This window comes from Anolis carolinensis, chromosome 2 (assembly GCF_035594765.1).
Source record: "Anolis carolinensis isolate JA03-04 chromosome 2, rAnoCar3.1.pri, whole genome shotgun sequence".
In the NCBI taxonomy this organism is placed as follows: Eukaryota; Metazoa; Chordata; class Lepidosauria; order Squamata; family Dactyloidae; genus Anolis; species Anolis carolinensis.
The window spans coordinates 152,170,097-152,196,298 of NC_085842.1; the positions used below are offsets into that span (position 1 = coordinate 152,170,097).

Genomic DNA, 26,202 nt, shown 5'->3' on the forward strand with positions numbered 1-26,202 from the left:
GCTTGAGATCAGGGTCCTCCCTGGTTTAGGGAGAATTGACCAATTGGCTAGGATGAGGATGTCCTTTTCTAAAAAGCATCCTGACTACAGTAAGATGGGGAGGGGGAGGATCTGGAATGTTTCACCTCCTTAATACAATATCTGTGCACTCACTATCCATTGTTTCACTTACCCACACGCAAAAAAATATCACTCCTAAAGTGTTTGGTAGGACATTCTAGGTCTTCCAGTATGATTCTACTATATTCTTCCCATTTAAATATGCTCATACTATAGGGTTCACTATTATCCATGGTTTCAGGTATCCATGGGGCGGTTTTGGAACATATCCCCAATGGATATGGAGGGCCATACTATACTATGACAGACAGCATTGGGAGAGCAAAAGTGGGCCACTATGACTAAAGCTTTATTTCTAGTAGGGCTACAATTTCCTTTCTCCTTGAGAAAATTGGAAAGCTTATGGCCTAGAGGCTAGAGATAAATTAATTATTTTTAATAAGTATCCACATATTGCTTTTAACCTGGATATACAGAGGCTTGCTTTGGATCTTGGGTCTCCTTATCCCTGTTGCAATGGGATGGCTATGGAAAGCGGGACTAACCTATCAAGATATAGATTAGATGTGATGACTTCCCTGAACAATTGGTTTGTGCATCAGTCTCTCACATCATCCTGATAAGTAAGCTACAGTTTCATTTTAGGAATGAGAGATTGAATAGTAATGAGAGATGTGGCATTATGAGATACACTTGATGCATTGAATAAGTGGTCTATCTGCCATTACTTATAGCTTCCCTGGCATTGTGTATGTGTGTATTACTTCATGTTGTGTCTTTGTCAGAGTCTAAACTTCATGTTTTTCTGTCTGCATGTATTTAGATGCTTGTGTTAGTCTGCATGCATGAGTGTTTGTGTTGTTCTCCTTCTCTCCTTCCTCTGTGTTCCTGTTGTGGCTGATTTATTAACTAGGACAATACAAGGAGACTCTGCCCATTATTCCTGGTGTCCGCCTCAGCTCCTGACAGCTTGGTGGAATTGAAATATCTTATTTAAAGCAAGTGAGGATCATTTTAAATATCAGCACTGACACTCAAGGACTCAACTGCTGAAAGGGTTCACAACAACAGCTGCGGGTAGTAAGTGGTGGTCAGCGGCTCCCACTACCATCACTATCCATAGGTAATTTTACTCCCTGAACATCATTGCCATTAGAATCCCGTCTGTCTCACGAGTCTTCATATTTCTGTCAAACCAGCTGCCAGACATTTCTTGCCCCTTTCCCTTCCACAGGTGACACAATGATGCTTGATTTGTGTGTGTGTGTGTGTGTGTGTGTGTGAGAGAGAGAGAGAGAGAGAGAGAGAGAGAGAGAGAGAGAGAGAGAGAGAGAGAGAATGTGGAGGGGCTTCAGGCATCTTGTTCTTTGTGCTATTCTGAGTCTCCGTCATCCAAAATGCTTAGGACCAGAAGTGTTTTGGGTTTGGGATTTTTTTTTCAGATTTGTGGAATATCTATAATGAAATATCTTGAAGATGAGACCAAAGTCCAAAAGCAAAAATTATTTACACCCAGAGCCTGAAGGTAATTATATACAACATTTCAAAATGATTTTGTTCATAAAACCATGTTTTTGTACAATGAAGCATCAGAAAATAAAATGTCTCTATTTCAGCCACCTATGTAGTCAATTTCTGATTTTTGACTATTTTGGATTTAGGAATTCTGGATAAGGGATGTTCAACCTTTGGGGAGATAGAGTGGTATATAAATAAAGTTTTATACTTATATAACCTTTATTGTGTTTGCTGGCCAGGGGAGGGAGCTCTTTGCTTGATCTTTGCTACACTGTGCTTCCCTCTCAGCTGAGCAGAGGGGTGAGTGCATCCTTCCCATCCCTATCTAACCAGCTCACTTGCATGACTGGCTCATACCCAGCCATCATTTTACAGTTTACAGTCCATATAAATTTATTGGCCAATTGTTTCTAAACATCACTCAGGAGTTACTAAAATTTTGTGCTTCCTCTTCTTACCAGCCATTCTCCTTCTTTTTCAGTGAGCCCATTTGTTAATAGGAGCAACAGTAGTAAGAATTGTGTGTTATGTGTATGAACTTGCTGATCTGTAGTAAAGCCAACAGGTTATGGGACTTCCAAAACAAAAAATGGCTATAGAGACAACTGGAAGGACAACTGAGACTTCCTCTCATCCTGTTCTTGTCATGTGCACATGCCACAGGGATAGCTTGGGGCCTATTGGAGATCCTCAGTAATTTGACTCTTACACAGGAGAATTTAGTGTAACATGGATGAAATAATGTTAGCACTGGCAGGGTAATTTGTGCTTCTGTTGTCCCTTAAACATGTCAACTTTTTCCCCATGCCCTTACCTCCTTGTTGAGAAAGGTAATAAGGTTGAGTAGCCCTTATTCAAAATGGTTGGGATGAGAAATGTCTTGATTTTTTAAATGTTGGAAATCTTTATTTATTTATTTATTTGTTTGTTTGTTTATACATAAATAGTGAGATATCATGGAAACGGGATCCACATCTAAACATGAAATTCATTTATATTTTATATACACTTTATGCGCATTGCCTGATGGTAATTTTATACAATATTTTAAACTTTATGCATGAAACAAAGTTGTACATATTGAACCATCAAAAAGTAAAGATGTTACTATCTAAGCTACCCAATGTGGACAATTTCAGAGTATTTCATATTTCAGAATTCTGGATATGAAATGCTCAGTCTGCACAGGAGAAACTTTTCATGATAGTTCAGCTTGAATGTGAAAAACCTGGCTGTGAAGGATAGCTACTCGAATGCTCCTGTGATTTCATTAACAAGCCTCCTCCTTGGAGCATTTCAGACTGGTTTTATATGGTGTTTGTATGTGTACTTGTGATTAATATATATGGAGCCCCCAAATGGCATAGTGGACTAAGTGACTTGAAGGTTGGGTTGCTGACCTAAAAGCTGCCAGGTTCGAATCCCACCCGGGGAGAGTGCGGATGAGCTCCCTCTTTCAGCTCCAGCTCCATGAGGGGACATGAGAGAAGCCTCCCACAAGGATGGTAAAAACATCAAAACATCTGGGCGTCCCCTGGGCAACGTCCTTGCAGACGACCAATTCTCTCACTCCAGAAGCGACTCAAGTTGCTCCTGACACGGAAAAAAAAAATTAATACATGCACAAATGCTAGTAAGAAAGCATAGACTGGATTAATACATGTATACCACTTTAAAATGGTGTTCTAAAGAAAAACATTCCCATCTCACACTTCTGGAGAGAAACATTACTAAATACAGGTGTGCGGATCTGGAATTTCAGCCCAGACAGTGAGCCAGAAATGCCTTGTAGCTACTTTTGGAATCTTGTGTCTGTGTTCAACCTGTGATATCTAGGAGTCTCATGTATCTAGTGTCATTTGAAGGGCCCCAAATTGTTAGAATGTCATATCAGTTCTACAAACCCACATCCAGAGGAGACAGCCCTCCTGAATAATTCCACTCCTTTCTCTAGCAGCGTGAGTTGTGAGTCTGAGCTTAAAATGCAGAAATGAGCTCTGACAACCAAGCAGCCTGTTTTTAAATAATAATTGATTCCTGAAACACCCCCATCTCCTACCCACTGCCACCAACCTTTAACTCAAAGTCCCCAGAAGAAAAGTGGAAAACCCTGATAGGACATTTGGTTGTGCTTCATTACAAGCCATCAAGCTTAAGTATAACCTCAAGCCATTGCTGACAACTTTTGGGGTGCTGCCTGTTGACACAGATCCCAAGTGTGGCTCAGGGTGATCACCCCTGCCAACTGTTATCCTAGCTCATTTATGCTAATTATAGATGAATTCCATCGTCTCCTTCACTGGTTTAATGGGAGGGATGCTGATAGTCTCTGGCATGCCTTCTTTATCCATTGCCCTTTCATTTCATCAATAACGGACGTCAAGGCCTTGAGAAAAGAGGCAGAGTGATACAAACTCCCCATGAAAACTATTATAACTGACCTAATTTAACCTGATTGGTAGTTTTAGAGTTGGGGGGTCCTATACTGCCACCTACAGGTTCTGTTGTGATATTCATCTATAGATCATAGTATGGGACTGACTAGATCAGCATATTGCATTTGGGCCAATCACTATTCCCAGTTCACCCATTAGGCTCAAAATGCTGGGCGGGGGACAGGGAGGTGAAAGGGTGACAGCATCCTTTGCATCAAGAACTGCTAATCTTCCCATCTGCGTATCACTTTGAAATTAATGCATAGTTCTAATAAATACATGGAGATGGGTTTTCTGACCAGTTGGCAAGGGTTTTCACAGATAGAGAAGCATGGGCAGAAAGAACGAGAGTGAGAGTGCATAAGCTAGCAAGCAAATGGGAACTGGCATACGGCCCTGACAAGAGAAGACGACCCTCAGGTCCTTGTTTCCTCTGCCAGCATCATCAAGCTTTGGCTCTGAGTTTTCTCCAGGCATCACATGGCATCTTCAGATGGCAATGAGTGTTGCTGGAACCAGTGATCGGCTCTTTCAGTGCAAACATGGAGTGGGCGAACTGCCATGAAAAATTCCTCCAATGGCTGTCTAGAATTAAAACTTGCAGCTTGCCTGAGAAAAAGAAAGAAAACTGCAATGGATGGGGTTGAAGCTTCTTTTCAGAAGCATTTATATTTTTTTAATCATTTTTATTGAAGACTTTTTAATACATAAATAATAAAAAAAAGAAAAAAGGAGAAAAAGGGGAGGAAAGAAACAAAGACAGAAACAAAAACAAAAAAAAAGTGCAGGGGGAACAGAGTTATGAGGAGGGTTTGTGAGGTAGGTTTCTTTGTTGGTAGAGATGTCATAAAGTTCCTTCCCACAATTCTTGATTTTTGAGGGGGGAATAATTACAGTTTTTGTTTTTTGTTTTTTGATTTTTTGTTTTTTTGAGGGAGGGATGATTGCAGTTTCTGATCTGGGGGTTTTCTCCTTCTTAGCTATTATATTTTTAGTTTTGATCTTTCTCAGGTTTTCTAGCTCTTTTTTCGCTATCTATGCTTGTATCTTTGCTTGTTTTTAAGTAATCTTCCAGATTTGACCAGTCTGTTTCTTTTATTGGTTTGCCTTGGTGGTTTCTCATCAAAAATGTTAGCCTATCCATGTTCTTTATCTCCCGTATCTTCGTTGTCCATTGATCTGTGGTTGGTATCTGAGATGATCTCCATATTTTGGCAAAAACAATTCTTGTTCCTATAACCAGATAGTTTAGTATCTTTTCCTTGTTTTTATTTAACTTCATGTTTGTTAGACCAAGGAGATATAGCAGAAGCATTTATTTATTTACATCACTTCTATCCCGCTTTTCTCACCCGAGGGGACTCAAGGCAGCTTACAAATCTGGCAAAATTCAATGCCGCTAAACAACAATACAGCATTGCGGCATAACTCGTGAAATAGCAGGCAAAATAGGGAATTGAAGCAAGGAAGCAGGTTCATATGGTGGCAGAGGATTAGGGCTAACAGAACAATGGATGTTCACTTGAAATCAAATGGCACTGTCTTGAATGAAATTGTGCTTACTTTTTGTGTAGCTACATATAGGAAAGAAGCAACAGTAGAGCAATACAAGGTGTGCGAGCTAAGGTCAAGATTCATCAGTGAACTCAGACAGATGAAAGGGCTGCCTTATCCACAACAAGCAAACTCCAAGCCTGTGCAATCCCTCTTCATCACAGCCCTTTGCAATGCTCTTGATTCTGCTGCGTATAAATATTCTAGTGCCTTTTCAATTGCCTGTAATCCTTAAGTCAGAGGAAGAGAAAGGCAAAAACCCCTCTGAACAAATCTTGCCAAGAAAACCCTGTCTTAGGTTTGCCTCAGGGCGCCGCACGTCGGAAACAACTTGAAAGCACACAGCAACAACAATATTCCTTAACAGAGGAATTTCCAGATCTTTGAAAAACACGTTAAGATCAATATCAACAATCAATATGTTCCTTCCCACATCCAACAAGCCGAACAGTGGCATTCTGCACACTCTGCCCCATCCACTCTATTCCCTGTTGTCTTTGTTTGATGAACAAAAGCTTGCCTCCTTCTGTCCTTCAGTTAGGGGTGCTGGGGTGCCTTCCTGCTATATTGGCCTTGAAATCTGCTTCCTTGGGCTGGGCAGAGGGGGGGGGGAGAAGGGCCCAGGGATGGGTTTGTTTTGCTCTTTTCTCCTCTCAGTGATTAGAGATCTGAGATAAGGAGCCATTCAAAGTCTGGGAAGGTTTTTCAAGGAAATGAGCTTGGACTGGCAGGCTGGCAAGGTTTTTACATGACACACTGCCCTGGAGACAGACTGTTGAAGTTTTGCAGGCCTCAAAGTTCTTGCCCTGGAAAGTATTGATGAGTTCATGCATTGCCTTTGCACAGAGTTGTCGGGTTGAAAACTGGAGAGGTCTCCAGTAACTTTCATTGTTGTATAAAGGAGATATGTCAGTCAATATTGCTTTTCATACTACCAAGTAAAGAAAAATAATTTCAAAGACATACAAAAGTTTTAAAAAAAACACGCATCCCAATATACACTATAAGCCTGCAAAAGTAAAAATGTCTTTGCCTGCCAGTAAAAGGACCACAGAGAAGGGATTGGCAAATCTTTCAATGGGTGAGAGCAGCCACTATCCTCTGTAAGAGCTTAATTTTATGTCCTCACCAAGCAAGCCTATGACGGTTGCAGAACTGAGAGAATCACACACACTGGGCAGATCTTGAAAGTCTAATAACTTCATATGGGGAGGACCAGTCTCTCAAATAATCTGGATTTACCTCATAAGAAGCAGTATCTGCTGAAATGTCCTCTTCAACATAACTATTAAAAGTACGGAATCCCTGTCCATAATTTTTCCTTTGGCCTGTGCCCTTAGCACTACCCACTACATCCCCTCAGGCTTTTCCAGACTGAAATTATACATGCCCTCCATCGATAATGGTTCCTTATTCCTGTTCTAGGGCTTTCTGAAATGTCTCAAGGAGAGGCAAAGTAAGGGATTGTTCATGTTCTGCCTGCCCTTTTTGAGCACTGGTAGACAATGCCTGATTTTCTTTAAAGCTGAAATTTATATTTTAAATGTTTTGTCTTGTTTGTTGAATTCATACCCCACCATTCTCCCAAGCTAAAATTCAGGGCACGTTGCACTGGGGAGAGGTAGCAACTGATGCTTGTTTTGAAGGCCCAAATGTTGCTGTGTGCGGTAATGGCTGGTAGATGGGAGTGATAGACATGTGATCAGGGAGTACTTTTTTAAAGCTTTGTGTTGAGATTGGCAGCTATGAGAGTTGTGAGGGCCAGGTTTTTCCCCACTCTCACATGGTGAGCTGTGAACTGTGCTATGTCATCTTAAGATGCAAAACTGGACCAAAACGCAGATGTGAAAGTTATTTATAGTTGCAATCTCCAAATTTAAAAACAGATTTGTGGGATTTTAGAAGGTTTGAGGGGATGTTGGGGTGCTTAACATTACGTCACTGCTTCTGATGGCCCTCATGAGTGCTGCATGTGTGTGTATGTATATGTGCATATTAAAGAGAAAACATGTTCCAACACATTTTTTTTGTCTGCATAGATACCCATTGGCGTGAGTGTTTCTTTTTGTTACAGAATTTATTTCAATTCCATTTTTCCCTAGTTTGGGTTACAAAATGACTCACAACAAAATAAAAACCTCCTTGTTAAACAAAAGGCACAACACACATTCACACCAGGACAACAATGAGTAAGATTCAGTGGGTTGTTTAGCTTGGGACAGCCATTGAAAAGGACACCTCCACTATTACATAGCTTTATTATTTTCTCTCTTGTTTTAAAGGTTTACTTTATTGTTGTTGTTGTTGTAAAGGTTTACTTTATGGCTGGTTGCTCAACTTTATGTTAATTCTTTGAAAACTCTCTGGGTTCAGATGATGGACAAATTCTCCCCAGCATGAGGCATGCCAGGTGGAATTCCTCTTTCTATACCATGCTTAAAGGAACAGAAGCCCTTGCTTTGGTCTGGCCAACTTGAATAGAATGTAATGAACTGTATAACACAATAGTGGTTCAACACATAAGTAGTACACAATATGTATATTGGAGCATCATATACATATAACATTCACAGAAACAACACTCAGTCCTGAGGTATATAACTCAAAAGTATCTAACTCAGTATTATAAATCAAACAAAATGATATAATTCTCTGCAGTCCTAAAAGGATTGGATTGGCTTAAAGGCAAACCGATTCAGTCTCTGCAGTTCTGGAAGGATTCCTCAGGACCCCACAGGTTTTGGAACAATAGTAAAGCCAAGTAGACAGAGTCAAAGTTGATGTAGCTCCTGAGTAGCTGGTAACATATCCATTCACGCTGTTTACACGCAGTTTACACGCCGTTTACAACTGGTTCCCGGGTTTTATCCCAGTTTCGGTAACCCTTCTTCTGGTAAGCGGTAAAAGCTTTATTATTTCTTTATTGATGGCTCTGCATCAGGTATTCTTAATTCTTAACAGAAATAAAAATAAAAGGAAATTTGTCTAATGTTGTGCTCTTTATAACATATAAATCATCAATTGTATAGACCTTGTGAAAATAGACATGTCAAAGCACCCCAAGATATGCGGTATTCTAAGTTACAAACAAGGAATTATCTTTTTCCCAGATATAGTAGTAAACATATCTACTCACATGTTCGCAGTATCAATATGCTGCTGTGGATTTTGTGGTGCGAGCAGCCATTCATGGTCCCCTAGTGATTTAAATACCTGATTACAGGAAGCAGGTGAGGTCCAATTTGTCATTTAGACCATGAGGGGTAATGGTCCTCAGTTTGTAAATCCAGAAGGCTTCCCTTCTGAGGAGACTAGTTTTGATGTCTGTGTAGCCAGCAGCACAAACCTTCTCTAGAGCAAGAAATTTAAAACTGTTATATGGGTGAGATTTTTGTTGGAAATGAGTGTACAGGGTACTTGACTTTACTATTGTTCCAAAACCTGTGGAGTCCTGAGGAATCCTTCCAGAACTGCAGAGACTCTGAATCGGTTTGCCTTTAAGCCAATCCAATCCTTTTAGGACTGCAGAGAATTATATCATTTTGTTTGATTTTGTTTGATTTATAATACTGAGTTAGATACTTTTGAGTTATATACCTCAGGACTGAGTATTGTTTCTGTGAATGTTATATGTATATGATGCTCCAATATACATATTGTGTACTACTTATGTGTTGAACCACTATTGTGTTATACAGTTCATTACATTGTTTAGAATAGACAGCTGTGTTTACTTAATACTATACAACTTGAATAGAAGCCTGGTGGTGTTAACCTCACATTACAGTATATTGATTAAGGATTGGTTTTTTGCTTGGTTCCCGCAGCCACTGTGAAGGAAGTCGGGCAAAGCTGTGGTCATGAGAAGATGACTGTCAACTTTTAATCTTCTGCTTCTGCTTAAAGATAGGGACAACATTTGCCCTCCTTCAGTCTTCATATGTATTGCATTGTACTGCATATGTATTAAAGGTACACAGGTTTACATCTAATGAGATATATAGATGGGTAAGGTGTGTAAGTGGATGAACGATTTATCTAGATGGATATCTAGAGAAAGGTCTGTGCAAATGGAAGAGTAGAGGTGGTATATGCATAGACAACTGTGGTGTACATACGCCTTTATAAAAGATGGATGGGTATGAGGTTGAGGGGCCCCTGGTGGCACAATGCATTAAAGTGCTGAGCTGCTGAACTTGCGGACCAAAAGGTGCCAGGTTCAAATCCCGGGAGCGGAATGAGAGCCCACTGTTAGCCCAGCTGCTGCCAACCTAGCAGTTCGAAAACATGCAAATGTGAGTAGATCAATAGGTACCGCTCCGGTGGGAAGGTAACAGTGCTCCATGCAGTCATGCCAGCCACATGACCTTGGAGGTGTCTACGGACAATGCTGGCTCTTCAGCTTATAAATGGAGATGAGCACCAACCCCCAGATTCGGTCACGACTGGACTTAACGTCAGGGGAAAACCTTTACCTTTAAGGAAATGTGAAGGGTGAGTTTTGATGCCCACACTGACTGTTTGAGTGTATTCTGGAAAAATCAAGTATCTCATACTTTTGAATACACATTGATAAACTGGTTTTGTGGACTGTGCTGCTCCTGTGATTTCTGAATAACCATGCAAAAAGAATGTATTTTGATAAAGCCTTATAGAAACAAAGAGCTCCCCCCACTTGGCTCTGAAGATACAAGGATGATGATTTTGTGTACTATTGTACCTTGTGTTTTATTTCATTCATTTATATAATTAATTTCTTAGTAATGACTTAATTTGTGAATTAATCAACCATTAACACAACAAATTCAATCATGCCCCTCCAGCATTCACTAATTATCATCTTCATTTCCTACAATTAATGTCAACAAATTAATTTTTAAGCGTAGCATTCCAAGCTCTGGAGATTCCTGTGCTCCTTAATAAACTAATAACAGAGGTTGGGGAAAACTGGAAGGTGAATCACAGCAAGACAAGAAACAAACAACACAGCAGGCCAAGATGAGCAAATGGGGGAATGGAGGGAATTCCAATAAGTTCTGACAAGTCACATGGCAAACCAGGATAAATGTCAGTTTAATTGAAAATACCACCTAATGATGGCTTGTCATCGTGTGAATGAACCCTATGTTCATGCACTCCTTCCTCTCCCCGCACTTCCTCCATATCTTCTGTTTTATTATTGACTCCCTGGTGTTCAGGAAATCATGCATTGCCAGTTTATAAGCATTGCAAATTAGAACTGGAAATTTTCATTCTATCTTGGTTTGTAGGTCTGGGTTTGTGAAAAACTCTGGATTTAGCAATGAACAGTGTTTTCCCAGAAATCAAGTACAGTGTGCAAAGGGCAGGAGGAGAAAGTTGTGCATAAATGAAGGGGCTTAAGGCATATAAATACTGGCTGCAAAAGTAAGGAGGAGGGAAGGTTAGATATGAGCTGAGAAATAACAGGATGGGTTTTGACATCAGCTTCTAGAAAAGAGTTTAGTTGTGCTGGCACTGACTTTGGAACTGAAAGCTTTGAATAGTATTCAGATTAGGTCTGGGAAAGTCTCTTTTAGGAAAGAAAGTCTCTCTCTCTCTCACACACACACACACACACACACACACACACGGATGCATTTACATTTAAGGGTGCCCTTTTATTTTGAATAATGGCATCTGACTTTACTCATATCATTATTTCCATAGTAGCCATATGTTTTCATTCCAGTGTGCCCACTATGCTATTTCCTTTTGCAGCAGGTTCTCCTTGATATTACTTCAGAATCAGGATTGCCATGTGTTGTCATATTATATAGTTAGTTCATGACTTTGACAATGGATAAGGAAATATGGTAGACCTCTTCATGTTCTGCAGAGCTAATAGAATGGGGGATTTGTATGAAAGAGAGCCAGGATTAAGTCACCTCTTTGTATTAGAACCTGCTCATGTTTTGAGATAACCTATGGAGGTTTATTTATTTATTTATTTATTTGCGGTATTTATATACCACCCTGCTCAACCGCGAAGGGGGCGAAGGGCAGTTCACAGTGTTGGCAACAATTCAATGCCCTTGATAAAAAACAGTATAAAACATCAAAGTTGACCCTCCCCTAATAAAACATTAAACATTATTAAACACATCACATAAAATAACATCTATTTCTTCCTTCTCATCTTTCTCACAGTTACATAGAGTAGGAATACAAGAGAGAGCATTTTCAGTGGCTGCCCATAGGCTCTAGAACCTCCATCCTATAGAGGTTAGACTTTTACCCTCTTGCTATCATTCTGTGGGCAGATCAAGACTCAATGCTATGGGATCCTGTGAGCTGTAGCTTTGCAAGATCTTGCCTTTTCTGCCATTGTGCTTGTGCCTCACCAAACTACAAATCCCAGGATTCCATAATATTGGACCATGACGCTTAATACTACAGCACATTAATTCTGGTACAATATAGATGCATGCTTGGTCTGGCATTGCCAACCACTGTACACAGTGGCTCTTAATCCTCTAGTTCAAACAGGCTTTGTTGTTCTTGTTTCTGTTGTAGTGTTGTTGTCATATTCAAAATACCTATATTCAGACCTCTATCCAAAGAGATCAAGTTCCAAAGGTCTTTTGTAAACAACCAGGTTTTTATGTGACATTGAAAAAACCACAGTGTAGTTCAACAAGCTTTGGGGCAGGGGTGGGATTGCATTACTGGGGTGCCAGAACAGATAAGGCCCGCTCTCATGTCCTTCAGAAGCAAAGTATTCTGAGTAATAGGGAATTTCAAGCAAGACAGTATTTCTGGAGTGGCATATAGCTGTTGACACCTCTCATGCACTATCGCAAGGCATTGCTGTCACCCTTGGTGCCCTAGAACAAGTTTCGGATCATCCTCTGTACTTGGGACCCTCCTGGCACACACCTGCCACATGGGCAGCCACCACACCAGCATAAAGAGTTCAGATATTGAACTCACCCGCTCTCTTGTGGGGAACTCACGTGTCCTCCTTGTCCCCAGGTAGTAAAGCTTTTTTTTTCCTGCATGCTGCAGGCAACCAGACACATGTGTGCATTGGATGAGAATTATCTCTAGACTTTGCAGCAACCATTAGATGATCGCCTCTCATTATTAAAGTTTAATTTAAACTGTGTATTGAAAAGAACAAACAAACTCGTATCAAAGGAGCCTCCGGCAGTTTTTACTACTTGATTAAATTTAAGGGAGTGGGGGCTGGAAGCAGTCTGGATTCTTTTACTTATTTCCTCTGAGTCTCCAACTTCTTGTTTCTCTCATTGCTATTGAGGAACTGTGTGAATGCCTAAGATTAATCCTCTATCTCTAGCTTGCTAATGTGAATCTGTAGCCTGAAGGAAAGTTTTTCCAGCTAGCCTTCATCCTATTCCAGACCTATTGCACAGTTCCACACCATGTCCTGAAATGTGCCTCCTCCACCCTGATAGCATGCTTTGAAAATGCATGTAGCGAAGCAATTTTCCTCTGTCTTCTTATCATATTGAGAAACATATTTATCTCATCTAGTGAATACAACATGATTATCCCAGTACAAAATAAAACAGTTTCATTTAGGAAAAAAATATTGTTTAGCATACAAGGTTGTTCCTCAGATTCACAAAATCTGTCAAATTCCTTTTGAGTGGCATGCAATGTTTCTATAAGCTATGGTCTAGCAGGAATAAACAAGATTTTCTTCTGTCTTTCATCTTTTAGGAGCCTCCCATGTCCTGATGATTGGTGATTTCTTGCCAGTAGGGCATTTAATCCCCTTCAGGTTTAATCTGCATTTTAAAAAATACCTGCAGAGGACACCTATTCCCCATATAGCTTCAGCACCGTGGATAGCTCTCTTCAAACTCAGGTTAAAACTAGACATTTATAGCTCTGGGATGTCTCTACACTGGTCAAGAAGCATTGGAGATGTCTACACACTCTGTGCCAGACCTGTAAGTAGGGCAGAGTCTACAGACTGGACTATCACTTACCTTCCTGGTCACTGTCACTCTTGCCAAATGGCTGCAAAATTGTGGGAGTATTCTGCCCACCACCGACATCACCAGAGTTGCCCATTCAGTGAGGTAGACAAGTCCCAGTGACATGGAAGCCAACAGCTGCAGTTGCCTGAATAGGATGTGTTCATTAGAGGCATGATGGTACAATGGGTTAAACCCTTGTGCCAGTTGAACTGCTGACCTGAAGGTTGGGTTGCTGACCTGAAGGTTTCTAGTTTGAATCTGTGAGATGGGGTTAGCTCCCATATGTCAGCTCTAACTTTCAGGGACATGAGAAAAGCCTACCAGAAGGATGGTAACACATCCGGGCATCCCCTGAGTAATGTCTCTGTAGACAGCCAATTCTCTCACACCAGAAGTGACTTGCAGTATGCTCTCAAGTCACTTCTGACATGATTAAAAAAATTAGAGCTATTTAAACACAACTCCATTTTTTTTCACAGCTCATTATATAAATAGCACATGAGCTAATATCTATATTTTACACAGCCCTGAATTGGAAGGCAGGAGAATAGACATCCAATGATATCTTTTTCTTCAGGGAGCAGTGGTCATTTGTGTAGATGCTATATTTAAGTTTGCTGAGACTGATGAAAGGTTAGGTAGCAAAGAGAATAGCATAACTCTTTTGGAGTCATAAACCTCTAAACCTGCAGTCTTTCCTAGTCTTTCTCTTTCTATGAGCAGACCCATGGAATATGTATACTGCCAAGCCTGAAACCATGCAAACTCAAGAGCTCTGGCCTCTTGCTCTGGTTTGTTTCATTCTGACAGTTTTTGATGTTCATGTCACAGAGCAGGGATGTGCTTTCCTTGAAGTCCAAAATCATAAAGTCAAAGTCAGGAGTTCAGAAGCCCAACATCTTTCAGAAACTGCTGTCTGTGACACTGGCATTTTAAGCACTGTACATGGTCCCACAGCAAAACCTTCCACCAGAAATGTTTCAGAAGGAAGCCATGGGAGTGTCCTCTGAATACTTGCCAGGTGCTTTTCATTGTAAAGCTCCTTCCACTCTTAACGTGATTAAAATGAAGGGGTCTTGGTAGAGAATAATATGGTGGCAAGGTGAAACTGATATATCATTGTTTTTTAGCAGAACAGGAAAGCAATTGGTCTGTGCTGGAATATGGATTTTGCAGTTCAAAGGTATAGCATTGTACGAATTACCCAAGAGAATTGTGCATTACATACAGGTAGAACAATGTATTTTTTATTTGTGGAAATGGTATAATAGTGCTGAGCAGAGCACAAGGGACCAACAGAAACTTGTATAATCTTGCCTGGCGGAAGTTCTTATTTTTCTCATAAGTGTTTCAATACTTGGTGACCCTGGCTTAAACCCAAAGTCCTTGCAGTCTATCCTATGTATCTGAGTGATGCCTTTACTTTGGATCAATAGTTCTTTCTTTATCTTCCTTCCCTCCATCTTGCAAGTTATAATTGGTTCCTTATGTAGTAAGAAAGAGTTTAACTGGGTTAGGTTATGATGTTAACACAAGTAAGGACGGTTTACTCCTTTTTGCAGTATAAACATGGCCCTTTTTGTTTGCGTGTTTCCTTTCTAGTTACAGGGTGCACTCTTTACACAGGTGTATTTCCTTCCTGAGCACAGCAACCTGAAACATTACATTATAATACATGTTTTCACACATCTTGGCTACTTTTAAATAATTAGAGAAAAATTCTAAAAATTAGAACTCTATCAGTAATCAGTTACCATTGTGCTTGGAACTATTATAATTACTGTTAGAGAAACTTCTCATTTTCCCCAGAATATATGCATTGCTAGCTCATTTCATCTACAGCAATGTGGTTAACTTTTCTCCCCAAACAATTTAAAATATCAAATTACAAAGGCAGAATAGAAAATTAACCAAGATGTAGCCCTGTCCTTTAACTGGCATTTGTCTTTTGGAACAAAACCTATAGCATCCCTAATTAAAATGCAAAGTATCCAAAAGGCCCTGGTAAGATCATTTGATGGCATCATGCTTCACTTGTTGGTTTCGTCAATCCTTCTGAATGTTTTATGCTCTGACAACATATATATATATATATATATATATATATAGAGAGAGAGAGAGAGAGAGGTCCAAGCAAGAGCGGATGAAAGTTGTTGTTGAATCAATCAACAAGTAAATAATGAACACTTGTGTAGATGTAGGCCATGCTGTCACATTGCAGACAACAGTAATTCACTTTAGCCTATCAGGAGATGTATGAGATTACGGTTGCCCTGACTGTGTACTTCATCGATTGTGTGTGTACTACATTGATCTATTTAGTCATCTCTCTTTCTCTTTTTCTCTTGTGTGCATCCTTCTCTCTTTCTCAAGGTACATGATCACATCCTTGGACCGTACCCATGCCGGCTTCTACCGTTGTATCGTGCGCAATCGCATGGGAGCCCTGCTACAAAGGCAGACTGAAGTTCAGGTGGCATGTAAGTTGAACCCCAAGGGTTGAAATGTGATCAGGGGAGCTATCCATAAAATGTGCTCATGGATATTTTTAAAGGCCTTTCAAATATTGATGTACAATAAAGATAGCCCACAGGATGGGAGGAGCAGCACTTTTCAAATGAATCAAATGTTTGAATTGAACTATTATGTTGTATGAAATGTATACAACAAGACACCAACAGAAACCATAGCTCAGTGGTAGAATAAAGTTTTTCACTTGCTTGTTCCTTAGCATCTTTAGATAAGAGGATCCAGCCACAGGTGATGTACATTATTTTGGAAGATTATTATCAATCATAGAAATCATTAAAAAGGTTTATCTAAGACCCTATGAAATAAGAGAAGAAGCTTCCTTGTATCTTTTCTCCAACATGCAACTAATTTTCCACTCCTAATTAAACACTGCCAGAGATGCTACTCCTCTTTGTAAAAACCTTCTGTTGAGGGGAATCTGCTACATTCATCTGAACATAGCATGTGGCTAGACCCAAAGAGCAGGCTAAGAAAAAGTAGTGTTGTTTGCACTGGAAATGTACATAGAACATAATAAAAGATATACCGCAAGTGGCCTGAATTTATACATTGCTTGGGCATAGCACAGATACAAAGCACATTTATACCAGCTTGTTGTTACAGCTTTGCCCCATGGCAGCAGCAGTTTGGCATAAGTATAAAGACATTCCCTTTGCTTTCTCACAGAACTACAGTCCCTAGGTTAACATGTTTTGGTTTTATCTTTGTCTTATTCTGTGTCAGTTTTAATTTGTATTAGATTTTATATTATCTTTTATTCATGTACTATGGTATTTAACATTATTTTGTGAACCATCAGAGACATTCAGCAATTAAGCAGAGTGAAAATGCCATTTGTGTATGTTTGTATATGTGTGTTTACTGCGAATACTAATTTGATTGCCTCTCGGAGCACCTCCTTTCCCGCTTTTCTGCATTTGTCTATACCATCATCTTCACACATAAACAATTAGGAAATGTTTGTTTCAAAGGTTTGTCACACATGTAATCTAGTTGTGGACCCTTCCAGATCTTAACTTTACAGTATAGCCTCCATATCCATTGGGAACATGTTCCTGGATTTACCTTGAAAATGTGAAACCATGGATAGTAATGAACCCTATTGGGATGAAGGATAGGTTTGTGCTGGAGGACCTAGAAGTGCCTAGAGAGAACACATCTCGAGGCATTTCTGGGGTCTCCAGCATAATCCTATTGTCATCTTCCAACTGATGCCTACCATAGAATAGAATCATAGAGTTGGGCCATCCAGTCCAACCCCCTGTCAAGAAGCAGGAATCATACAGGCACACCTAGAAAGTAACTAGATATAATTTGGGAGAGTGGGGAGCTATGGATAAGTGAAATTGCAGGTACTGGACGCGCAATACTAGGGTTGAACTGCATTAATCTCCCACCACTACCATTATCCTTGCAAACTAATGGGACAAGCAGTCAAGGTCACTGGATAGTGAGATCAAGATGGCCCTCTCGGAGCTAACATTATTGGATGCTTAAGTGCTCTTCAGCTGAACAGTGCAGAATGGAATTTCAAACAACAGCTGGAAGATAAAGATGAAAAATGCAAATTAAAAGAAAAGCACAAATCTCTGAACAGTATAAGTGGTGAAGCAATGGGACAAGATTTTGTCCATCTGGGACATCTTTCTCTTCTTCACATCAAGATTATTGGTCTTTGCAGATAATATCTCTTAGCCAGCTGCAGAATTTTTAATATAGCAATAACGAAAGGGAATTCTCTCGCCATGCTCTCTGTTTGAGAAGGCATTCCTTTTTTGTCATGTTTTATTAATCTTCTGACAATAATAAACCTACCTTGAATGGCCGAGCCAAATCACAAAACCTCAGTGCTCCTTTCCTCCAAGCTGAGAGGTGATCTGCAACCATTGCCTTCCTTTATTTGTCCTTTTTGCTTTTATAGTCTTCACTCACTATATGCAAAGTGTCTATGGAAAATAGAGCTTTTCTGTTAATATGTGAAAATGTAACTTTTGCCCATTTGAAATCTAGCTGCTAAGAGAAAGCTAGGCTGAGTTGTTGGTTCCTGGAGAATTTGGAAAGGACTGGTATGGCGGTATCAGATAGGGAGCTCTCAGAGTTTGGATAGTAGCAGGAAGCAAAGAACAGGAAAATTCCCAGGTTGTCTCTGAGTTCCATTAACAGAATTGCTTGTGAAACCAGCTCTGAGGAGACTATTTTCCTGAAGTGTTAAATCCCTGAGATGGCTTTTAACAAAAAAAAAAGCAGTTCTCCACAGCATCACCCTCTGGAAGGCAAGGAAAGCAAACAACGTTTATAACAATTACAGCAGCATTGCCTGATGCAGGGACAAGCTGCCCATATAAATCAGCTCCGGCCTCCCTGACTCACAGCAGGAAAGGCTGGAACATTGATGACAAATCTTCGGCTGGCAGCAGAAGAATCTGGATCCTCCGGCTAGTGCCCATGGCATTTTGCTTGGGGGCTGGGGGTTCACCTCATGCTTAAATGCACACATGTATGTGTCTGAAATGAAGCTGTTTGTGGCAGAAAGGAGAGCATTTAATTTTGACAAGGGGCAGGGTTATATCTTGACATGCAGGTGTGTTTGTATCTCTAATGCAATGTATCTCCCTAAACTGGCCATGATAAGTTTCATTGCAGCTAGAAAAGCTGCCATGGATTTTGATCAAGAGATCTGGGATGTTCCCAAGGCAACTGCAAAGGGTGGAAGGTCCACAGAATTAGGAAGACAACATGGGTGTGTTGGTGCCTGTTTCACATAAATTGGTGCCCCCTTCCCATTGGCTCTTCCATTTTGGGTTTTAAGTGTGCAAATCAAGAGTAGATAATCTGAACATATGAGGTATAACTGCTCCATGTTTGGCTATCCTCAGAGTGTTGCTTGAGGATAACCATGATCAGTCATTGCAAGGTTCACTTTGCCTAATATTTGCAAGAATGTCAGGTGTTGAGGCTTCCTCTACCATTGAATAGAATGAAATTACTACAGATTGCTGCTGTTGGATAACCTGAAGGGAAAGCAAATAGTTGTTTATTTTTCACTGCCAAGGAGTGTGGGACAGTGTTTTTAGAATTTTCTGCTTGAAGTTACAAAATAAGGTACTAATTGTGAGTATAGTGTGCTTTGATTTTGGAGAGTTGGCCTGCCATCTGCAATTCTGCCTTAGGCAGCAGTCTGTTTTTGGTTGGCCGTCCCTGTGGTCTTCAAGGTTAACATCAGGGCTGTATGGGAAGCAGAGTTGGTTCAGCAGAAGGCAAGGGTTGACAAATTCTGCATGTCAAATTAGAGCTTGCTTGTGAGGACTTCAAAAACCTAGAAAAGAAGAAGACTTGCTGAGCCAAGGGTAGGAGAAGAAAGCAGAAAAAGAAAGCATAAACACAAGGCAGAGGATGGCAACAGCAGGAGATGTCGAATCAGGCTTTAGGCAAGGTTGATGGGTACCTCTGAGGTTTCCTCTACTGTCACTGGTGTTCAGCCACAGAAAATGAAAGTGCCACCCTGGAAAGGGAGATGCTACACAATTAATCCTGATGGAAGAGGACACTTCTGAAGAGAGCCATGGGCTAGTGGGGTACTAGAAGGAAGGAACAATTCTGGCCTGATGAAAAAGAATTGATTGTGTGTCCATTGTCAGTTTCACTGCTGAACCACGGTGACTCAGTGCTGTCCTCCTTCCTACCTCTCGTCTTTCTTTTTCTCTCTCCCCTCCCCAATTTTTGGAGAGGTGGAGAGCTGGCTTTGATGAAACCTCTTTGCATTCTTTGCTTGTGATGGCAAGAGTTCCCGCATCTAAAGATTCAAGATCCTGATTCAAAAATCTAACTGTCACTTCAACAATATCATGTGGTTTCTGTGAGTTTTTCTTTTATAAGGAAGCACAAATTACGTGTGGAATTTGACATCCATTGACTGGCTAAAAGAACCAAGCAGCTAAAAGAACCCAAATCCACCATTTCCTACTTAGGTATTCCTCTGCCACTGTTGAATGCTGCTCTACATTTATGCTGTGAACGCTACGCCAGAACCAATTTCTATAATATGACAGCCAATCTCTATTAGGTACTTAGCTCTTTCTCTGCAGTTATAAGTATTTGAAGTTGCTTGAGGAAAAACAGACATGCCTGTGATGCTTGCAGGTTTTGTTTTTAAAGGATTTTCCACCACAAGTAGAAGATTCAAAATGAAATTGCAAGTATGGAAGCCCTAGTGGTGAACATTTTCATGAAGGGGGGCTTAACCTTCCTCCGTGACACTTCCTGTTAGGAGTGCTTTCCATCAGGAATCATCCTAAGTGAACCTGTTGCCTCATCAGCATTCTTGGGAATGAAGATCTATGAGTTGAAGCAACAAGAGAAAATTAAAATCCCGACGGCCATTGGAAAGCCTTGTAATGTGGGGGAGAGAAAAAGCATCTTGTTGCTCAGAGTCTGAAGCAGAGCTCTGAAAACACAAGATTTAGTATACTGGCTTTCATAACACTCTGCCTTTCTGTCAAGAAGAAAAATAACCACCTGAAATTGGGGAAAGGAAATAATCACCATCAAAAATTGGAAAAAAGGGAGATCTATGAGCACCTCCCAACTTTTTAAGTTTGTAAATCATTTTGCACGTAGATGATTAAGATGTTCCAAGTATGGAAGACCTCCACAAGCAAATAGTAGCACTTTGGCATGAGCCACGCATCATGCCAGGTGTATGTTTCACCTCAGTATCCAAGACTACATTTTAATTTGGTCCATCATCATCATCACCACCACCATCTCCCCCACCACCTTTTCTCCTTCTCCCCCCAAAAAACCCTCCTCTAAAACTTGGTGGCAAATCAGACAGCTAATGGGAAATTAAGTGGGCAGCTGTGCTAATGGCCAAGTCGTTAAAAAGAGATTCTTTACATGTTTTTAATTACGGCAATTAAAGCAAGTCAATAAAATCTCCCCCCACCTCCCCACACACCTATTTGGTCATTAGTAGTATTATTGTTAAAGGTGCTATCAATTTACTAACCCACGAACAGCTGCATCAGGAGGAGGCACCAACTTAGCAATGTCAAGGTTATTGGTTAAAAACCAACAAGTGCTGAGGAGCAAAAGGTTTTGGACTGTTTGGCAATTGAAAGAGTACAGCAGCACATGTGGACATATGAGAGGCCAAGAGAAAGATGAATGTTGTACAAATAGGAGAGGAGATTTCACAGAATGTAGGAGAAGGTGGGTTGGTATGTTTGTTTGTTTTCTACCATGGATCGTTGCCAATGAAAAGCATCTGCAGTGTTCATTGATGTTATCTGTACTATAAAGAATTTGCACAGGAATAATGATAATCATAGAATCATAGAGTTGGAAGAGACCTCATGGGCCATCCAGTCCAAACCACTGCCAAGAACCAGGAAAATTGCATTCAAAGCAGCCCCAACAGATGGCCAACCAGCCTCTGTTTTTTACACTTTTAAAGAGTTCTGTTTTGGAGAAGAACATATTTTCTCCCTTTTCCAGTACTATAACTCATGGTCTTTCCTTTGATTCACTTGTCCTCAAGGAACTGATATCTGGATATAGCAGGCACATAGATCATCCCACTCACATAATATAAACTGTCACCTTTTAGTGTATACACAAACAGCGATGAGGCCCTTCCTCCCATATATTTTGGAAGGAATACATTTCAGTCTAAAGAGACAGGTACCCTTTCATAAGTTAAACACTACATTAGTATTTTTGCACTTAATACATTTCCCTGACCAAAATGCCAAATGGAAAATAATATGAGATATAGTCAGAGAAAGGTGGAGAAAATCTGTTCAACTTCCAATTGCCATAGTAACTTGGAAACTCTGGAATTTTCCAAAACTTGAATCCTCAGGCCTTTGGGCCCCATCTACAGTGTAGATAGGGACTTTGTACAAAAGAGAGCATCACAAGGAAGCAAGCATTTTGATGTGCACAAATGAATGCATGTCTGTGTTTGTGTACATATATGTCCAGATACACCAGCCAGATTTGACAACCTCCTATGTGTCTGCTTAAGGCACTGAGAATACGTGGTCTTGGGTTTCCCTGCTCCTTAGAGCTAACATATTTTCTTGCTGTTTTTGTTCCTTTCCAGACATGGGGAGCTTTGAAGGAAGTGAGAAACAGCAAAGTGTCTCACACGGCGAAGCTGCTGTCATCCGCGCCCCCCGCATTGCCAGCTTCCCTCGCCCACAAGTCACTTGGTTCCGAGATGGCCGCAAAATCCCTCCCAGCAGTCGCATGTGAGTAAAATGACTATTACAGGGAGCAACCTTCAGCGATCAAAGACTTCCTAAGAAAGGTGTTTGAAAGGTTTCCTCCACCCTTAGTAATAGAGCCATATGTTTCTACTCCCTCCTTTAGAATAAGGGACTGTATCGAGTTGGCCAGTCTGGTGAAGCAGTTGGTGAATGGAGCAGCTAAATGAATTTAGAGTAAACCATCCCACAGCAGGCTTCTCCCAATTTTCTGCCCTGAAGATCTATTTAACTACAACTTCTATTATCCCTATAGAGCTGAGTGAGGATGATGGAGGTTGTGATAAAACTTATCCAGAGGACACTGTCCTATAGTGTTATGTCAGCTTTTGCACCCAGAGGCTTGGCCCTCCAGTAGATCTTCCAGAACAGGTGTGGCCATTTGTTGCATTCCTATAAGCTGGGAACTCTCTTTTGCTTTCTTCTCTCTGTGAAGGACAAGAGCATCCTTCTCTTCCCCACTGACTTATGTCACTGTGCATAACAGATGCCAGGCCTATGTGGGAGACATAAAAGGTCAAATTTGAGAACTGTTAGGAATGAGAAATATAATTCAGTTGCAGTTCAGTCAGAAGGTGATGGTCCTATCCCAAACAGCATTTGGAACTCTTATATTTGGACAGTCATATACATATGCCACACACTCACACAAACAAGAGTGATTCAGCATGACTGGTCCTTTTCATATATGTAGGTACTAAGGAAGTAATACAATTATATTATACATCAGCTAGTAATTGAGAGGTTTGCCTGTACTTGAGCCAGAAGCTAATAGGCAATGCAAATGCGCTCCCTTCACCTCTGTGTCCTCTGTTGTGCCCGTGTGTCTGCCTGTGCACCTCACAGATGCTCTCCTGCTCTGCCTGTTCCATCTGGGGAGCATTGTGCACCGTTCCCTTTAGGGCTGTGTGCATTCCATCACACTTGCCAGCTAACTGCCCCCTTAGGAACCACTGTGCCTAATGGCCCATGTGCCCGCCCTGCCTCCGAGGCACCACAGAGCACTGCTTGCATGCCAATTCCATTCAGTACTGGCTCTATCAACCGTTTCACAGCAATTACTGCTGATTAATATTCATAAGAGAGTTCAGAGAGGTCCTTCCTTGAAAAGTGGATCCAGCCGTTGCCTCTGTGAGTGGGAGATTCCCGTCTGATGAATGCTGTTGACTTGGCAGATGTAGCCATGGATTCCTGCTATGCAATAAACTGAATTTCTCCTCCCTGTCTTGCTAGCACTGATTTTTCCATTTGTGACTAATTGAGCTAAATTGTAGGATTGTGTGTTGCACAATGTAGACACTTTCTCCTTATCACCCAAACAAGGTACATAAACAATGTTGCCAGAACAATACTTGAGTTGGCTAAAACCAGGGCTGACCCTACTTTTAGGCAGAGCAAAATCCTTAGGTGCCTGCACTTGGGGACCAGGTTTCCTCCTGAAGCCTCCTGGACATGTTCTTTTTTCAGATGTCAGAGCTGGGTGTGTCACAGAGTACTGACCCATACCCTTTCCATTGATGCAAAACTGTATCCCATTCCCAAGCCAACTGCCAGTTCAGGCAGCTTTGGCGTGTGGATTGGAGGAGCTGTCATCTTGTCATTTGCCTTCATCAGCATAAAATCTTGAGTTATCCCATAAGAATAAACATTGTTTTGCCTCTTCAGGCTTCCTTGCTCTAACCTAAACCTAGAAGACTGTCTTTGTATTATCCTTCCAGTGTCCTCATTGCCTTGACAGGTGATGGGTGGGTGTGCGGAGTCTGTGTCTTTTTCTACTCTCTCTTATTACATTGCTGTCCTTAGCTGTCACCTTCCTTCGAAAGTCATTGTGGTGACTAAAGGGACTTAACCCTTTCAGCTACAGTAGTACCTTCAGGGGATTGGGGAATAATGGATGCACTCAGCCTGTTACATGACATGAAAGGTTAGGTAAGCATCAGCAGTCTGCCTATAGATAGAAATATGACTTCACAACCTACCTGGGAACTATTCTGAATATTAATAGTCCTGGAGGCTATCTTCCAGACATCCACAGAGATAGAGGGGTGAGGCTTTTCTTGAAGAGGCATAAAGTATGTCCCACAAGAAAATCAGAAGGAGCCTTATCAACTTTCACCACCACCACCCCACACCCCAAACACAGAGACACAAGTGGAAAAGCGGGAGGCAGACGCATTAGCAGAGTCATTTATCTGAGAGAATCCTGCCACGTCCCATCTTAATGGGATAAAGTGTGAGGGAATGTGGCTGAATGTGCCCTTGTTAAACTAACATTAAGGATGTTTAGCAGATGTCTCCAACGCATCACATTAAAATCCGGAGATAGGCTTGATAAACTAATGGCTTTGTTTATCATGGAGAAAATGAATTTAAAACAAAAGGAGCAGGGAGCCAGGAGAGAGAGAGAGAGAGATGTAAAGAAGGGCACTTGTTCTTTCTTAAGAATTGTAACATTCTGTTCAGGAAAGAAGGAGGGAAAAATTGCCGTGTCTCCCCACTCAGACAGTCACATTCATAATGAGATACAGCGTCGCCCCCCACCAGCAAAGGGCAATTTTTCAGTAAGGAAAGCTTTTCAAGCAGCCACTGCTCTGCTTGCATGTTCATCAGCAGAGCTCACTCAAGGGTTATAAAGTTAAGGGCTGATTTCTGCAAAATCTAACAGAAGAGAAGGTGTGTAGATGTTACCTGCATATGTTCATGTTGCTGTGTAGCTGTAATGTACAGATTTAACTCAAATCATGTGCTGTCTTGAGTTCTACTGTATAGGTGAAAGGCAGATATAAATTAAATACATTTAAAAATCCGCCTTTCACCCTCGGGTGACATCTTCTCCCACACTCCCACCTGACATTCTGTATTCCTGGCTCACTGTGAAGTGTGAAATATCTTCCATCTCTTTCACACTTCACAGTTACAGCATTGTGATTCCATTTTAACTGCTATGCTTGTATCCTCTGTGAATCTTCTATTGGCAGTTTGGCCAGAGGCTTTATATAATCTTTTTCATTGAAAAGATTCAAATCATTTCCCTAAATTTCATATCCCAGGATCCCATAGAAGGTTTCCATGGCAATTAAACCAAAATTGTAACAACACAGTTTTTTAAAGTGAACAGGACCATGTTCATGTCTCTTTATCTGATATTCCCTTGGACCTCATGTCTTTCTCCATCGCCTGCCTGCCTGCCTGCCATGGTTACCTTAGACCAGGGGTCCCCAAACTAAGGCCCGGGGGCCGGATGCGGCCCTCCGAGGTCATTTACCTGGCCCCCGCCCTCATTATATTTTATAATATATTATATTGTATATACATATAATATTGATAATAATATTATAATGTAATACAATATAACACTAATAATAATACCATATAATAATATTAATTATATATTCTATATTACATATAATATTACTAATAATATTACAGTATAGTAATATATAATGCTAACATTGTGCTATGCTAATAATATAATATATTGTATGTACATATAATTTGTAAGCCCCTCTGAGTCCCCTTTGGGGTGAGAAGGGTGTGATACAAATGTAGTAAATAAATGCAGTAAATAAATAATACATTTTAGACTTAGGCTCACCCAAAGTCTGAAATGACTTGAAGGCACACAACAACAACAACCCTAATTAACTTGACTATCTCATTGGCCAGAAGCAGGACCACATTTCCCATTGAAATCCTGATAAATGTATGTTGGTTAAAATTGTTTTTATTTTTAAATATTGCATTGTTCTTTAATTGTTCTTGTTGTTGCTGTTGTTGTTTTGCACTACAAATAAGACAAATACGCAGTGTGCATAGGAAGTTGTTTGTATTTTTTTCCAAATGATAATCCGGCCCCTCAACAGTCTG

At 40.6% G+C, this 26,202-nt stretch overlaps 1 protein-coding gene across 8 annotated transcripts in view; it reads left to right on the top strand.

Annotated features, from left to right (window-relative positions):
• The window catches only part of sdk2 (sidekick cell adhesion molecule 2), a 412,574-nt gene that overhangs the window by 283,089 nt on the left and 103,283 nt on the right, over window positions 1-26,202 (top strand). For 7 of the 8 annotated variants that reach the window (XM_062970845.1, XM_062970848.1, XM_062970846.1 and 4 more), the window contains exons 3-4: window positions 15,908-16,014; window positions 22,173-22,320. In XM_062970845.1, coding sequence (XP_062826915.1) covers window positions 15,908-16,014; window positions 22,173-22,320 — 255 coding nt within the window. Of the gene's footprint in view, window positions 1-9,520; window positions 9,540-15,907; window positions 16,015-22,172; window positions 22,321-26,202 lie in introns of those variants that run through there. The other variant, XM_062970851.1, reaches the window with a different exon arrangement.